This window comes from Myotis daubentonii, chromosome 6 (genome assembly GCF_963259705.1).
Source record: "Myotis daubentonii chromosome 6, mMyoDau2.1, whole genome shotgun sequence".
Lineage (NCBI taxonomy): Eukaryota > Metazoa > Chordata > Mammalia > Chiroptera > Vespertilionidae > Myotis > Myotis daubentonii.
The window spans coordinates 94,709,691-94,728,022 of record NC_081845.1 but is presented as its reverse complement, the minus strand read 5'-3'; the positions used below and the strand labels follow the sequence as shown (position 1 = coordinate 94,728,022).

Here is an 18,332-nt window from a genome sequence, read left to right as displayed (position 1 = left end):
AGAGAACTCTGGGACAACACTAAACGAAACAACATCTGAAAAATAGGGGTCCCAGATGGAGAGGAAACTGAGCAAGGAATAGAAAACCTGTTAGAAAAAATAATAACAGAAAATTTCCCTGATATGGGGAAGAAAAAAATCACACAAATCCAAGAAGCTCACAGAGTCCCAAAAAAATGAACCCAAAAAGACCAATGCCAAGGCACATAATAATTAAAATGGCAAACACCAACGACAAAGCAAGAATCTTAAAAGCAGCCAGAGGGAGACAGAAAGTTACCTACAAAGGATCCCCCATCAGACTAGCGACCAATTTCTCAACAGAAACACATCAGGCAAGAAGGGAATGGAATGAAATATACAAAGTCATGCAAAGGAAGAGTCTGAATCCAAGAATACTGTACCCAGCGAGGCTATCAATCAAAATTGAGGGTCAAATCAGGAGCTTCACAGACAAAAACGGTCTACAGGAGTTTATTACAACCAAACCAGCAATGCAAGAAATGCTAAAGTGTCTGCAGTAAAAAGAAAAAATAAGAAACAAAGAAGGAACGCAGCGGTAAAGAACAAAAATGTTGACTAACAAGTTTCTATCAATCATAACTTTAAATGTAAATGGACTAAATGCCCCAGTCAAAAGGCATAGGGTAAATGAGTGGATAAGAAAACATGACCCATATATCTGCTGTCTACAGGAAACCCACCTCAGACAAAAAGACGCACACAGACTGATGGTGAAGGGATGGAAAAAGGTTTTTCAGGCCAATGGAAGTGAAAAAAAAAACCCGGGATAGCAATAATTATATCTGACAAATTAGATCTCAAAATGAAGGACATAAAAAGAGATAAAGAAGGCCACTTCATAATACTAAAGGGAGCAGTCCAACAAGAAGAAATAACTCTGGTAAATATATATGCACCCAATATAGGAGCACCCAAATACGTAAGAAATCTTCTGGAGGAGATCAAGGGAGAGATTGACAGCAATACAATCATAGTAGGGGACCTTAACACCCCATTATCACCACTGGACAAATCCTCTAAACAAAAACTCAGCAAAGAAACATCAATCCTAAATGACTCACTAGATCAGATGGAATTAATTGACCTCTTCAGAACATTTCAGCCCAAAGCCACAGAATATACATTCTCCTCAAGTGCACATTTGTCATCTTCAAAGATAGACCATATATTGGGTCACAGACAAAGTCTCTTCAAATTCAAGAAAATTGAAATCATATCAAGCATCTTCTCAGACCACAAAGGCATAAAACTGGAAATCAACTACAATAAAAACAATCCAAAAAAAAAAATCAAACACATGGAGACTAAATAGCATGTTATTAAACAACCACTGGGTTACCAGAGAGATCAAAGAAGAAATAAAAAACATCATGGCAACAAACGACAATGAAAACACAACAATCCAAAACCTATGGGACACAGAGAAAGCAGTCTTGAGAGGGAAGTTCATAGCTCTACAAACCTACTGCAAGAAACAAGAAACAATGAGAATAAATGACCTAACTCTACAACTCGAAGAGTTAGAAAGAGAGCAACAAAAAAAGCCCACTGTAAGCAGAAGGAAGGAAATAACAAAGATCAGAGCATAGTTAAATGACATAGAGACCAAAAAAACAATACAAAAGATCAACAGAACCAAGAGCTCGTTCTTTGAAAGGATAAACAATATTGATACACCTCTAGCCAGGCTCACCAAGAAACAAAGAGAGAGGACCCAAATAAACAAAATCAGAAATGAAAGAGGAGAAATAACAACAGACCTCATAGAAATACAAAGGATTGTGAGAAAATACTATGAACAACTCTACTCCAACACACTAGACAACCTGGAGGAAATGGACATATTCCTAGAAAAATACAACCTTCCAAAACTTAATCAGGAAGAATCTAAAAATCTCAATAGGCCAATAACTATGGAGGAAATTGAAGCAGTCATCAAAAAGCTCCCAGCAAACAAAAGCCCGGGGCCAGACGGCTTGACAGGGTAGTTTTACCAAACATTCAAGGAAGACCTAAAACCTATCCTCCTCAGACTATGTCAAAAGATCCAAGAGGAAAGTACACTTCCAAGCTCATTCTATGAAGCCAGCATCACCCTAATATCAAAACCAGATAAAGACAATACAATGAAAGAGAGTTATAGGCCAATATCCCTCATGAAAATATTTGTCAAAATCCTAGCAAATCGGATCCAGCAGTACATCAAAAAGATCATACACCATGACCAAGTAGGATTTATCCCAGGGATGCAAGGATGGTACAATATCCGCAAATCAATAAATGTGGTACATCACATAAACAAATTGAGAGAAAAAAACCACATAGTCATATCAATTGATGCGGAAAAATCATTTGACAAAATCCAACACCCTTTCTTGATAAAAACTCTCAGCAAGATAGGAATTGAGGGATCATACCTCAACATAATAAAAGCCATATATGACAGGCCCACAGCCAACATCATAATCAATGGGCAAAACCTAAAACCATTCCCCCTAAAAACAGGAACAAGACGGGGATGCCCCCTCTCACCACTCCTGTTCAACATAGTACTGGAAGTACTAGCTGTTGCGATCAGACAAGAAGAAGAAATAAAAGGCATCCAGATTGGAAAAGAAGAAGTAAAACTGTCCTTATTTGCAGATGACATGATACTGTACATAGAGAACCCTAAAGACTCCTTCAAAAAATTATTAGACTTAATGAATTTGGCAATGTAGCAGGATACAAAATTAATGCTAAGAAATCCATGGCATTTCTTTACACCAATAGTGAACTTACAGAAAGTGAAACTAAAAAAGCAATCCCATTTACCATTGCACCAAAAAAATTAAAATACCTAGGAATAAACTTAAATAAGGAGGTAAAAGACTTATATGCAAAAAAATACAGGACACAGAAAAAAGAGATAGAGGAAGACATATACAGATGGAAGAACATATCGTGTTCATGGATTGGTAGAATCAACATCATCAAAATATCCATACTACCCAAAGCAATCTATAGATTCAATGCAATCCCCATTAAATTACCAACGGCATATATCACAAATCTAGAACGAACGTTCCAAAAATTCATCTAGAATAAAAAAAGACCCCAAATAGCTGCACCAATCCTGAGAAAGAAGAACAAAGTAGGTGGGACCTCACTACCAGATATCAAACTGTATTACAAAGCCACTGTTCTTAAAACAGCTTGGTATGACACAAGAAAAGACATATAGATCAATGGAATAGATAGAGACCCCAGAAATCGACCCAAACCACTATGCCCAATTAATATTTGACAAAGGAGGCAAGAGCATACAATGGAGTCAAGACAGTCTCTTCAATAAATGGTGTTGGGAAAATTGGACAGATACATGCAAAAAGATGAAACTAGACCACCAACTCACACCATACACAAAATAAACTCAAAATGGATAAAAGACTTAAACATAAGATGGGAAACCATAAAAATACTAGAGGAATCCACAGGCAGCGAAATTGAAAACATATGCCGAAGGAATTTCTTCTCTGATAATGCCCCTGGGGCAATGGAAACTAAAGAGAAAATAAACAAATGGGACTACATCAAAATAAAAAGCTTTTGCACAGCAAAGGAAACCATCAACAAAACAACAAGAAGACCCACTGTGTGGGAAAACATATTTGCCAATGATACCACCGATAAGGGTTTAATTTCCAACATTTACAGGGATCTCATGAAACTTAACAAAAGGAAGATAAACAATCCAATAAAAAAATGGGCAACGGACCTAGATAGACACTTTCGAAAGAGGACATAGAGAAGGCCGAAAGACATATGAAAACATGCTCAAAGTCACTAATTATATGAGAGATGCAAATCAAAACAACAATGAGGTACAATCTCACACCTGTCAGAATGGCTATCATCAACAAATCAACAAACAACAAGTGTTGAGAGGATGTGGAGAAAAAGGAACCCTTCTGTACTGCTGGTGGGAATGCAGACTGGTGCAGCCACTGTGGAGAACAGTATGGAGCTACCTCAAAAAACTAAAAATGGAACTCCCATTTGACCCAGTGATCCCACTACTAGGAATATATCCCAAGAAACCAGAAACGCTAATCAGAAAGGGTATATGCACCCCTATGTTCATAGCAGCACAATTCACCATAGCTAAGATCTGGAAACAGCCTAAGTGCCCATCAGCAGATGAGTGGATTAGAAAACTGTGGTACATATACACAATGGAATGCTATGCTGCAGTAAAAAAAAAAAAAAAAAAGGAACTCTTGCCATTTGCAACAGCATGGATGGAACTGGAGAGCATTATGCTAAGTGAAATAAGCCAGTCAGAGAAAGATAAATACCACATGATCTCACTCATTTGTGGATGATAGAGACCAACATAGACTGATGAAAAGGGACAGATCCAAAGACTGAGATACAGCTATCAGGCTATCAATCCCTAGAAGGAAAGTAGGGTAGGGCGGGGGTAAGGGAAAGAGATCAACCGAAGGACTTGTATACATGTATATAAGCCAAACCAATGGACATGGACAACAGGGGGATGGGAGCATGATTGTGCGGGACAGGGTTGGAGGTGGGGGGTTAATGGGGAGGATGAGGACACAATTGTAATACCTTAACTAAAAAAAAAAAAATCTAAAAAAAAAAACAAACAAAAAAATAAAAAATAAAAGATAGAACTTTCATTTGACCTAATAAAAACACTTCTAGAAATATATCCTAAGAAACCAGAAAAACCAATCAGAAATAATACATGTGCCCATATGTTCAAAGCAGCACAAATTAAAATAGCTAAGATTTGGAAAATAGCCCAAGTCCCCACGAGCAGATGAGTGGATAAAACAGCAGTGGTACATTTACACAATGAAATATTAAGCGGCTGTAAAAAAAAGAAAGAACTCTTACCATTTGCAAAGCATGGATAGACCTGGAGAGTATTATGCTAAGCTAAATAAGCCGGAGAAAGACCAGTATTACATAATCTCACTCATATGTGGAATCTAAGGAACAAAATAAACTGATGAGCAAAGTAGACCTAGAGATATAGAAGCATGGGACAGATTGACAAACTTCAGAGGGAAGGTGGGGTGTGGGTGTGGTGTGATGAACTGGGGAACTTGTATGCATATATGCATAGCCCATGGACACAGAAAATGGAGTGGTGAAGGTAGAAGGGGGGATGATAGGGGTGGGATGGAGGGGTTCAATGGGAAGGAAAAACAAACACAGAAAATAAAGGGGACATCTCTAATGCAACAATAAAAATGAATAAATCAATAAAAAGTATGACTAGGAAAGAAACATCTGAACAAAACCAGAGCATTGAAACACAGCATAAAACAATCTGTGTTCTGCAAACACACGGATGACTTATATAAATGAGGTAATAAGACATTAAAGAAAGTGAAAATATATTGAAGATTATAATCTCTAGTGAGCAATATTCCTTGCATTTGCTGCACTAGATAAGTTGTGTATACAGGTCCATTGTCTGTTCTCTTAATACAAAATGAAGCTTTGCGCAGTGGCAGTATGGGAGTCAATGAGGTTTATCCGAGGCGCGATTATTGCTAATTGAAAACTTTTCCCGATTATTGCTAATTGAAAACAAAATGAGACCAAAATGGGGCAAAGTATTCTTCACTGAACCTAAAATGTCCACATGAATGTCTTCTGTCCTGTACAATTTCACTGTGCCTGTCCCCGAGTCTCCAAGAATGTCCTTGTCTTTCTCTAACTAGTCTCCTCGTCACTTTATCCAGGCCTTGCACCCAAGCATGGCAGACAGAGAATCCTGGAGGCCCAAAGTTCTACAGCGGCTGTTTGCAAACGAGGAGGAGACTGCAGTAACTGCCACACCGGATCCACTTTATGAGAGAAGGAAAAGGGAAAACATCGTGAAGCCCTCTCACATATGACAGAGCAGGAACACAGGATGCCTACATGGCCCAAGGAAGCAGAGGGAGCAAATTACGGGCAGAAGAAGAGCAACCCAAGGCTGGAAGAGGAAATGATGGCAGTCAGCTGACTCCTAGCTCTGTGGTCGATGCTTGTGATGGACAGAGCCCATTGGGGGAGGCATCAGACACTACAAAGAAGACCCTGCTGCTGGAAGTGGACAGGAAGTAACATCCAGGAGTGTCAGCATGCAAGATCAAAGCTTCTCTACAAACAGTGCCTACAATGAAGAAGGAGGAACAATGAGAGTGGTAGGAGATGCAAATCAACGTAGCCTGGCCCAGCCCGACCCAGAGAAGGTAGGATTCAAGGAGAAGAAACTACACGAGAAGAGCCTAGGACCACATCATTCTGCACAAAATATATTCAAGAAACTTCATTTTACTGCTCAACCAACTGACAGAGAGAGCTCCTTAATCCTTTCCCTCGCTCCTCAAAAGCCCCGGTAAATTCACTAATGACATGGACTGCTATGATTTCAGAACAACTGTAAGTGTGCAACCTACATATCCCTTTCCATTCTCTATAAGGATATTAGCAATATATATAATGATATACATGTTATACAATATAATATGGAGAATATAAGCAACTAGTAGTTAATTATACTCATGAATGTCTGTAACAAACATTGACATTATTTCCCTAACATAAAAGCCTGGGGAAAGTGAGACTATCACAGCTGTATGGTCATCTAGCCCATGTGTCCTGAGAGCTCAGCCATTCAGGTGTTGGTTTAGCTCCCCTACCACTCCTCCATCCAATCCTGTCTTCTTGGGAACCTGACCTCCCAATTGGCTCTCTCATCCCTTTAAACTGCCAGCTTTGTGACATCATTCTCTCACCAAACCTACCTCCACCTGGTAGAATCTTGGGGTGTTCATGGAGCTGTCTGTAAATAAATTTGGATCATCAAAACTGTCCAGTGACCAGTAACTGGTGACCAGTGGCCAGTGGCCAGTATGACCAGTGACCTTCGTACTGGACACATGTGCTCTTTGGCTTCAGCCACTGAGATATCTTCATTCCTTGCATCTACAGTTGATATTTGCTCCTCTTCTCTGACCATGTCAGGTAAGGAAAGAACCTCTTTAAAGTTTCTCATTAGATGTTTGTTTGCCCCTAAATTTAGCAATAGAGTCAGAAGAGCATAGAATAGTTTGGGGAAATACTGATCTAGAAGTCTGCAGACCTAATTTCAGTTGAGATTTTGACATCAACTAGCAATGTGACTTTGGACAAGTCATTGACTCTCTCACAAAATCTGTTTTTTCCTCATCTGCTACATTCGGATGTTAGATTGGCTGTGGACTCTAACCCTTTTCTTTTCTAATATGGAGTTTTAAAGAACACTCCAGTTGACAATGAAATCAAGACTTCTTGGTAGTGTTTCAACAGCAATAGAAAGAAAACCTAAGTCATGTAGAAAACTAGCAATACATATAAATATACATATATATAATGTCTCATGTGTAATGAGCTCCCACCACCAAGTTTTCAAGTTTAGTATTTTAAATTGAGTGCTGTTCCAAAAGTAATACTCATGTGGTTTTGGAGTTTGCTATCCAAAGTAGGATAACAGAGGAAATAGGGAGAGAGGATGGAGAGTACTGGGCTATAGGAAGGCAAGTATTTCAATGTAAAAAAACTAGAACATTGTTCATCAGCACAGGCCAACAGCAACCAAGAGGGAGGGGAAACCACAAGCAAGAAGGAGGGGAAAGTATAAAAATGAACAAGGAGAGTGTGAAAGAGCTCATGAGAGCAAAAAGAGCAGTTTGGAATGGAATATTGGAGGGAACCAAAGATTGGAATTGAAAGCAGAATGAGTATAGGGTGAAATCAGCTCGGACTACGGAAAAGTAATGTGGATCTCAGCAGGTGCTTACATTGATAGAATAGGAAAGGAAGGAAGGCTGGAGTAGGGCATCACTAGCCAAAGCCGTGTGTCAAAACAATCACATTCAGTTGCCTTTGTGTTTTTATTGCCCCTCTGAACACAGATGGCATTTGCCAGTTTGCGATATAAACATTTAAAAATGTATTGCAGAAATGATGTTTCTTATATACAAGAAACTAAGAAATGAGATTATCTACAGCATTGGAAATAACAGAATTCTCAGGGTGTTATTCATTCTGCTTATTAAATGATTACAATGTTTTGTCTAGTAAAAAGAAAAATTAAGACTTTAAAAGAAAGACATATCCTAAATGGAATCAGAAAGAACACATCCTTTGTGTGATTAGTATGTTCGAAGTCAAAGATGCTCTTCAACTTCAAAGTTATTTTCTTCCTAACACAGACAGCACACTGATACATAGCCATTGCCTCATTTCAGGTCATAGCTACTTAAGGAAAAAAAGAGAGCATCAATTCCCACATCTCTAATTTCTCTAAAAACAACTGTGTGGATTCTCTTGGGGATTCCTACATTAATTTTATTTTAAATTGAAAACTAGTGGTAATGTTTTTAAGACTTTGGATACAACCCCTTTCCTAAATGTTGAAGATGATAATAATCTAGGTTTTATGATAAATATAAAAACTTCATGATACATTTCAAGTGTTCTTTTCTCTTTGTTATGAGGTTATATTAATTGAAATATGTATATCTAATACACTAAGTATCAATTACTTACTAGGGAATAGAGAAACATGAAAGAATACAATAATGGAATTCCTTTACACTTACTCTGCTCTCCGCTTTAAGCCAGGATTTACTGAAATATTGGCCTGCATATATTGGAGGCACATATACATCAACAGTGATTGTAGTGTGCTGCTTGTTATGCAATTTTTACTGATATAGCTCATCTGTCCATATATACTGGCTAAGAATTTACTCAAAATCACCTCTTGTGTGTTGTTTCTGGTTAACAGTATTCACTAAAATAGAATAGTCAATATTTACTTTTATAGTACTGCATGTATGAGGCAGAACTTCATATTGTAGTCAATTTATTAGGCTTTGACGTTTGCTACGCGCCTCACTTCTTGAGAAACTCACTCTCATATAGTCATTCTGAGGTAGGATCAGAAATCAGGCATGAAGACAGTAAGAAAGACACTTTAAGTTTACCAACTGCATTGAGCTATATGAAAATTATAGGAAGAGCATGTGAAGAGCACAGCCAAAATGAGACACTGAAGCTTGTCATGACGATAGATGGACTGTCTTCTCCTGGACAAACAGACATCTGCATCAGAAGTTCTATTGCTCCTAGATGTGGGCAGTGTAATGTGCAGAGCTCTGGCAAGGAAGTCAGGATGCTTAGGTTATGGAAGCAGGTGCTCAAACTAACATAGGGAGAGAACCCAGCCATAGTTCCCTCACTCGTGAAAAGAGAATGTCAGAACAGAGATCCTCGAAGGACTCCTGGTTCTAAAATGCGTTAATTCTAGGAAAGAGCATGCAAATCAATACTACTGCAGGTTCAAGGGTGAGATAGGTGAGAGAGTGGTTGCTTCTAGCTTAGAGAACTATGTATGAACCACACCACTTGGGTCTTGTGTACATTTTTGCTCAACTTGTTATATTATATACTAGGGGCCCAGTGCACGAAATTTGTGCACTGGGTGTGTGGGGGGGGGGGGAGTGTCCCTCAGCCCAGCCTGCCCCCTCTCACATACTGGGAGCCCTCAGGTGTTGACCCCCATCACCCTCCAATCGCAGGATCGGGCCCTTGCCCTGGCCTGACGCCTCTGGCCTAGGCGTCTGGCCCGGGCAGCGGGGACCTACAGTGGCAGCGGCCCCGTGATCGTGGGCTTCGCTTTAGGCCCAGGCAAGGGACCCCTAGCTCCTGGGACTGCCAGCTTCGACATGCCCAGCTCCCATTGCTGGTTCCACCCCTACTTCCTGCTATCACTGGCCAGGGCAGAAAAGGCACCTGATTCTCTGATCATGGCTGGGGGGCAGGGCAAAGGTGGGGCCGCCTTTGCCCTGCCCCCCAGCTCTTAGCTCCCCCATGGGTTTCCGATCACTGTCAGTGGCAGGGGGCTTTTTCCTGCTTTCCCTTTTGCCTCCCTGCATTGTGCCTACATATGCAAATTAACCGCCATCTTGTTGGCAGTTAACTGCCAATCTTAGTTGGCAGATAATTTGGATATAGCCCTGATTAGCCAATGAAAAGGGCATCGTCGTACGTCAATTACCATTTTTCTCTTTTATTAGTGTAGATAAAGGCCTAAGCTACCGAATGACCAGTTGACCGGCCGCTAGACATGCACTGACCACCAGGGGAAAACGCTCAACACAGGAGCTGCTCCCACTGTGGAAGTACCGCTCAGCTGACTGATGGGCACCAGACTCCAGGGCTCATAGCTGGAGAGAGCAGCTGCAGCGGAACAAGCCTCTCCCATCTCTATAGCAGTGCTCGCGCTACCAAGCTGGAGCTGCTCAGCGCCTGGCCCTGGCTCAGGCTCCTCCCCTGTCCACCTGCTGCTTCGCACACTACTACATCCCTCGGGCCAAAACCAGCAGTCCAATATCCTCCCACCCCGCAGGGGTCCTGGATAATGAGAGGGCACAGGCAGGCTGAGGGACCCCACCAGTACATGATATATATATATTTTATTGACTTCAGAGAGGAAGGGGGAGGGAGAGAGAGATAGAAACATCAATGATGAGAGAGAATCATTGACTGGCTGCCTTCTGCGGGCCCCTTACTGGGGAATTGAGCCCACAACCTGGGCTTGTGCCCTTGCCTGGAATTGAACCCGGACTCGATGGCCAGTGCTCTATCCACTGAATCAAAACAGCTAGTGCTGAAAGCAACAATCTTAAAATAATGCTGTTTTTCACACATATTGCTTATCAATCTCTTTGTTTTTTTCTCCACCCTCTTGATCCCTACAGAAAATTTAAAAAATCCACATTTCCTTGGAATTTCACCCTCTCTGCAACGTTCTCTTCCTGTGGAGAGCAATGTAGGAGGTGTCTGTAATTTCTACAGTGTCTCTGCTCCAGCCAACAGTTCACCATGGCTCCAGCCATCAGCCTCTGGCGCTACTTTCCAATCTCTCATGGGTGGTGCCTACTTTTACCAATATTCTAGCACAACCATGCTGTCTGGAATTCCTGGCCAGAGCCCAATATCCATTCCAGCTGCTTCCAATCCTGAAGTTTTTGAGTGGGCTCTCACAGGAGACACTGAAAAGAAGTCATCATCACTCAGAAACTTCACTGTGACTGTCACTGACCAGGACACAACTGTCTCCTCTATGTCTCGGGCGTCCCAGTGTGATAAACCCTCAGATGCCTATAATATGGCCCCTCAGTATCCATCACTTTCTGTCAACCTTGTTCAGGGGGCACCCATTCAGGGACAGAGCCTGTCATATCCCTACCAGGTGGGAAATCATGTGTGTTACTACAATCAAGGCACAATGGACCCTCTGCTCTCTGAGAGGGTGGTTCCTACCTGCAGTCCTATGGCTCTGTGTCTTACACAGAGAGCAGGGCCTCTGTCCCTGACCCAGGGATGGTCATGGTGCTAAAGGAGGCTCAGTCCACAAGTATGATACCACCAGCCTCCACCTCTGGAATCTGCTACTCTGTGCCTCCTCATCCCATCACAAAGACAGGTTTTCAAGGTGAGTACAAACAGCAACAAGGAAGAGCAATAAGGTCAGCATTCAAAACTAGGGTCACTCTGCAGGTGGGAAGCGGTGGGTCCTCAGACAGCTAGAATGTAAGTCCTGTGACTTTAACCACTACCACCCTCAGTCAATGCCCACCATTGTCAGAATCTTTATGAGGACACCTGATAGAGGTGGGAAGGTCAGAAACTAACAACCATGGATGCTCCATGTAGGAGAACTCCAAGAGCATACCAAGGGACACCACACTGTCCACTGCCCTGCCTGATGAGTCCTCCTGAACTACACTGCCGCATTAACCCCCTTGATTTATTGTTTTAGGCTCTTTCTGAGGCCTTTCAGTACATTATTGTGAGAGTGCCCATTTAACTTTCCATCACTTCCTTAGTTGGCACCTGGATGTAGGGTCCTGTGTTCCAACATCTTGTCCAAAGCAAACAGGCTATTATCCCCCCTTGCTTATAGGCTTCATCAGGAAGAGCTCCATCATCTATCTTAGTCCTTGGTGTGAAGTGTTTTTATTCACTCAGGAAAGTAGAGAGAATTACAAGGGTTCCATATGAGAATGGGAAGCATCATTTAAAAATCACTTTTATTTTTCATTTGACTTATAACAACCCTGTGAAATGCAAAGAAAATCATTTAAAAAATGACATCAAATGGTCACCATGAAGAACCAGAACAGTTGCCTTTTATCTCCTAGCACACTGTGCTGTTCATGATCTTGCAAAAGAGCTTGTAGGAATGCCTTTCCCACTGTTGGAAGGCACATGACTGTTGCAATGGTGGTGCTGAGGGAGCATCTTATTGCCAGGGACGGACCGACTTCCCCTTGATTCCATTGTAGTGATGGAGACTTCCCTGGCATTGCAACTTCCAGGCCAAATATTTTATTTACCACCTACTCCAGTATTCCCCAAGTCCGGCAGTAACAGACATATCCAGGTACTTGAGAGTTATCCACCACCTCAGAGTGGGGACATGTCAATGGCATCCCTAGTCCAGAGTCCTAGTCATCTCCTGGCAATGCCTCCAGCCCCAAGCCAGGAACAGAAAGAGAATAAGAATGTGGAGAATATTAAAACCAAGCTTCCCAAGATCCTGGATGGGTACCAGATCCCAACAGAAAACGAAGCTGCTCCACTGCTCCCTTTAGAGTCCCTGACAGTCCACAGGTGCTGGCCTGCACTGATCCCCTTGGCCAAGAGGAGCAGCCTGGTTGTGACAACTCTGGTTTGGGAAAGAACAGCCTGAGTCTTTAGGACCAAGGGACACTTGAAAATGGGACTCAATCTAATGATAGTTTTACAGACATCGACACCCTGGTGAAGAGTATTCCCCTTCCACAGGTCTTAACTTCCTTGGATGACCTTGATCAGCCCCAAGGACCCAAGGTGATCAAAACCAAAGACACCAGGGGCCTCAAGTTGCAGGAAGTGCAGAAAAAGTCAAGTGTCAGAAAGACTCGCTCTGATCAAGGCTCAAAGATCAAACATAAAGCCTCTGAGTCTATCACTGATGCTCCCAAGGCCAAGATCAAGCCCGACAGCCCAGATTGTGTGTTTGTAGAAGAAGTGGTTCCTTGCAATGCTGCAGCTAGTGGCACGGCTCCTTCAAACATGGCCACGCAATCTAACAGCAAACCTCAGGAAGCTGCCGCCAGCAGGACCAGCAAAACTAAGAGCCATGGGCAGGAAAACAACAAAACACACCAAGAAAACTACTCCCAGAGAGCTGAGGAGAGGAAGCAGTCAGGGAACAAAGTCAAGGCAGAGGAGAAGCCAGCCATTCCCAAGATGAAGAGGAAGAAAAGTCACCCTGAGCTGCCACAAGAGGCCATCAAAAAGCCTCGCAGCAGCCTTGGTATGCACATGCTGGAGTCTGTGCAGGCTCTCCATGCACTGGGCAAGAAGAGGGATGAGAAAGCTGACCTGTCTTCCTCGCGGGTCCTGGGAAACTCAAGCAACCCAGAGGCCCCCAGCCACGCCCAGCTATGAAGCTATGGCTGGATATGCCCCATGAAGGCAAAGGTCCTGAGAAAACACAAGTCAAACCTCAAAAACCACATGGAAGTGCTGACCAAGGGTCTCCACCTCCACCCCAGGACCAGCTGCCTTCTCCCAGGAAGGTCAAGTTGGTGCCATTGGTTTTTCCAACCAGGGACAAGCCTCAAGCTCGACCTGTTCCTCGCAGGCCACAGTCTCTGGCAGCACGTCGGCCTGCTGTGAACAACCTTGCCAAGCCTGCTGTAGTCAACGCATCCCTGCCAACTCCTGCATCTGTGACCTGTCCTGCCAGACCAGCTCGGCTAATGTCGACCCACTCAGCCGCACCAGGTTTGAACAACCCTGCCCGGCCTAGTGTCCCTCAGCCTCCTGCTTCTAGGGCAGGGCCCTACAAAACATCATCTTGTGCTTCTACCCAGCGGGAGCCTGTTCCCTCTGCTGTGAGTCAGCCCCAGACTCCGCTCAAGACTCACAACCACTATCTACTCCGGGATTTCACCCTCCAACCAATTCCATGGAGGAAACCTGATGTCCGTGGGCCAGTCATGTCAACACCCATCACCAATGAGCAGAGGCCAGATCGAGAGGCCATGAAGAGGAAGGCTCAGCTAGAGCGTGAGAATGCTGCCAAATTGGGCAAAATGCAGCATTTCATTGAGAGGGAAAAAGAAATGGACATTTCTCTGTACTATGGCTATGTGATGTAGGAGATGCTGGGAGTGCTGGTGCAACTTAGGGTACCTGTTGTTTTTTTAGATAGGTAGATCCATAGATAGATAGATAGTTAAATAGATAATAGATAGATAGATAATAGAGAGATAAGAATGTTGGAATATTAATGAATTTTACAACTTAATAAAAGTGAAAAAATATCATAAATTAGCATGTAGTCATAAACAAGCATTTTGGGTTTTGAGATGGTGTTAACTGTTAATGTCTTTGCTGGGTATGAGGACCACAGGCTGCATGATAAGGGAAGAATTGGAAGGGGGATGGCGGATAAGAGACAAAGGGTAGACGCTGTAGGAGAAAGGAACTTGGGCCATGGCCTCTGGGCCAAAAGGGGGAGAGGCTACTGAATTATAAAGAGAAGCAGGAGGTGGGTGTATGGCAGAAGCGAGAAGCAGGATCTGAGATTAGCGGAAAATTAGAACAGAGTTGAGAGGGCAGAAGCTGAGTCTTCAGTGGTTCTCAACCTTCCTAATGCCGCCACCCTTTAATACAGTTCCTCATGTTGTGGTGAGCCCCAATCATAAAATTATTTTCGTTGCTACTACATAACTATAAGATTGCTACTTATTATGAATCATAATGTAAATATCTGATATGCAGGATGTATTTAGGCGACCCCTGTGAAAGGGTGGTTTGACCGCCAAAGTGGTCGTGACCCTTGGCTTGAGAACCGTTGGTCTAGGCTGTCCGGGAGAAATGTAAAATGTTTCTTGTGGAGATTGGCCTTATGTCTCATGACCACTAAATAAGCATTTCAGAAAACAGATTCAGGACACATTTCCTATGGGTTTGGGTTGCTTTATGCATATATGACTGTAGTTGGGGAAAGTGAGAACAAATCAGGGGAATCTACCACAGGAGTGGCAAGTGCTTTGAGTTATCCTGGGGCACCTGATAACAGGGGCCTACAGAAGTGAACGTCTGCAGTAGGAGGCCCACCAAGGACAGGACGTGGGAAATAAACTATCACTGACTCCACACCTATGCCCAGGCCCACGAATACACCACTTCAGTTCACCTTCACAACATGCAAGGCCAGTATCCCTGTGTCACTTTACCGGAGAGATTCAGTAATGGGCTGAGGTCACACTGCATGCAGTAGAGTGAAGCCTCCATTGGAGGCCTGTCTCCGAAGGCTTCAGGATTTGCAAGTGGCCATAGGTCGCCAACCTGGATTTCAGAACACAGCATCCAGAGGTTACCGGTCCATGAGATTAAACATCACATGAAGCCTTAAACATTCACTTGAATGGCAAGCTAGGACCCCTGCACGATCCCTGGCTGCACATGCCACCTTGTCTAAACACCGCCATCAACTGAGCAAAGCCCAAGAGAAAAATCCCGGGAAGCATCCATGCCCACTGGCAAGAGCAATAGGCACACTGGGTCGCTGGTGATGAGCCCCCTCACTGCAGTAGCTAGGGATTCGCATGATTTCCATGGGGACACAGGAAAAGGAGACTGGTCTGGACTGCAGATATTTAGCTCTTAGTGTTAGTCTCATATCACATATTAGTATCAGGAATTTGGCAATGCAATGCAGGATTCCATGAGGAAAACCCTTGAAAAAATATATGTTTAAGCCATACCTCTACACTGCTACACTTCTCACTATTTCTTCTTAGGTAAGACTGCACCATCTTGGGAAAAACTCTTATCTCATAAGAGGAAATGATGGCCTATAAATGAAATATCTGTCTTTGGAGATTCCATTATAGGAGCTATCTTCTTGTGGACTCTCGGCCTCTTGGATCACACACTTCATACACAATGGAAATAAAGAGCCCCAGGTAGATTGATCCAGGCACCCTAAAAGCTGACCATCAAGGGAAACTACTAGATCCTTAGACTTCCTCCCCCAAGCCAGCATAATCCACAGAGCATGGGGCAAAGTAGGTTTACAGTTGTGAGTATGGGAAATACAGACTTTAGAGTTGTATGATTATTTATACATGATTGTACTATTTTCCATACACACAACTTTAAACCTACTTTTGCCCCACCCTGTAGAAGACTGGGTTAGAAACTCAGCACTGTCTTCTCACAGTAACAAGAGGGTTAGTGAGAAAAGCACTAAGCAGGGAAAGGAACATAGAGGCACCCAGGCCACGGCCACGTCGGGCTGACTGTACACATCTGTTCCTTATGCTTGTGTGCCCAGCACACCTCACCACAGTGTCCTTTTTCACAGACCCCTTTTTAAGTTTCTCCACAAAATCCATCAGATCAAGCTAGTTCATGATGCTTCAAGATAAACTCGCCAAGGGAACAATATGCAATGTCTTAATATGGCTGAATCTTTGCAAATAAGACTAGGGTGCTGCTGGGAATGCAGACTGGTGCAGCCACTGTGAAAAACACTAAGGAGTTTCCTCAAAAGGTAAAAGATGGAACTCCCATTTGACCTAGTGATCCCACTTCTAGGAATATATCCTAAGAAACCAGAAACACCAATCAGAAAGAATATATGCACCCCTAAGTTCAAAGCAGCACAAATTAAATAGCTAAGATTTGAAAAACAGCCCAAGTCCCCATGAGCAAATGAGTGGATAAAACAGCAGTGTTACATTTACACGATGAAATACTAAGTGACTGTAAAAAAAGAAAGAACTCTTACCATTTGAAAGCATGTATACACCTGGAGAGTATTATGCTAAGCTAAATAAGCCAGAGAAAGACCAGTATTACATAATCTCACTCCTATGAGGAATCTAAGGAACAAAATAAACTGATGAGCAAAGTAGACCTAGAGATATAGAAGCATCGGACAGATTGACACATTTCAGAGGGAAGGTAGGGTGTGGGTGTGGTGTGATGAACTGGGGAACTTGTATGCATATATGCGTAGCCCATGGACACAGAAAATGGAATGGTGAAGGTAGAAGGGGGGAAGGTAGGGGTGGGGATGGGGTGTGGGATGGAGGGGTTCAATGGGGGAGGAAACAAAAACAGAAAATAAAGGGGACAACTCTAATACAACAATAAAAATGAATAAATCAATAAAAGGTACGATTAGGAAAGAAACATCTGGACAAACACAGAGAATAAAACAATCTGTGTTCTGTAAACACAACAATGATTTATATAAATGAGATAATATGATGAAAAGAAACTGAAAATATATTGAAGATTATAATCTCTAGTGAGCAAATTCCTTGCATTTGCTGCACTAGATAAGTTGTGTATACATGTAAATTGTCTGTTCTCTTAATACAAAATGAGACCAAAATGGGTCACCGTATTTTTCACAGAACCTACAATATCCACAAGAATGTCTTCTGTCCTGTACAATTTCACTGTGCCTGTCCCCGAGTCTCCAAGAATGTCCTTGTCTTTTCTCTAACTAGTCTCCTCGTCACTTTTCCCTGGCCGTGCACCCAAGCATGGCAGACAGAGAATCCTGGAGGCCCAAAGTTCTACAGCGGCTGTTTGCAAAGGGGGAGGAGACTGCAGTAACTGCCACACCGGATACACTTTATGAGAGAAGGAAAAGGGAAAACATCGTGAAGGCCTCTCACATATGACAGAGCAGGAAGGCAGGATGCCTACATGGCCCAAGCAACCAGAGAGAGCAAATACAGGCAGAAGAAGTGCAACCCAAGGCTGGAAGAGGAAAGGTTTGCAGTCAGCTGACACCTAGCTCTATGGTCTTCTTTGCTTGTAATGGACAGAGTCCATTGGGGGAGGCATCAGACACTACAAAGAAGACCCTGCTGCCGGAAGTGGACAGGGAGTAACATCCAGGAGTGTCAGAATGCAAGATCAAAGCTTGTCTACCTACAAACAGTGCCTACAATGAAGAAGGAGAAACAATGAGAGTGGTAGGAGATGCAAATCAACCTAGCCTGGCCCAGCCCGACCCAGGGAAGGTAGGATTCAAGGAAAGAGACTACAAGAGAAGAGCCTTGGACCACATCATTCTGCACAAAATACACTCAAGAAACTTCTTTTTACTGCTCAACCAACTGACAGAAAGTGCTCCTTAATCCTTTCTCTTGCTCCTCAAAAGCCACGGT

General features: G+C 42.9%; 1 protein-coding gene and 1 pseudogene across 1 annotated transcript; both read left to right on the top strand.

The window, feature by feature from the left end:
• The first annotated feature begins 5,534 nt into the window (after positions 1-5,534).
• Positions 5,535-5,617, top strand: LOC132237879 (U4 spliceosomal RNA; annotated as a pseudogene).
• Positions 5,618-5,798: 181 nt separating this feature from the next.
• LOC132237644 (uncharacterized protein C2orf78-like) lies at positions 5,799-14,291 on the top strand. The gene is given in 6 exon segments (XM_059702266.1): positions 5,799-5,867; positions 10,901-11,392; positions 11,395-11,572; positions 12,426-12,734; positions 12,737-13,543; positions 13,546-14,291. Coding segments are annotated over 6 exon segments (2,601 nt in total).
• The last annotated feature ends 4,041 nt before the right edge of the window (positions 14,292-18,332 follow it).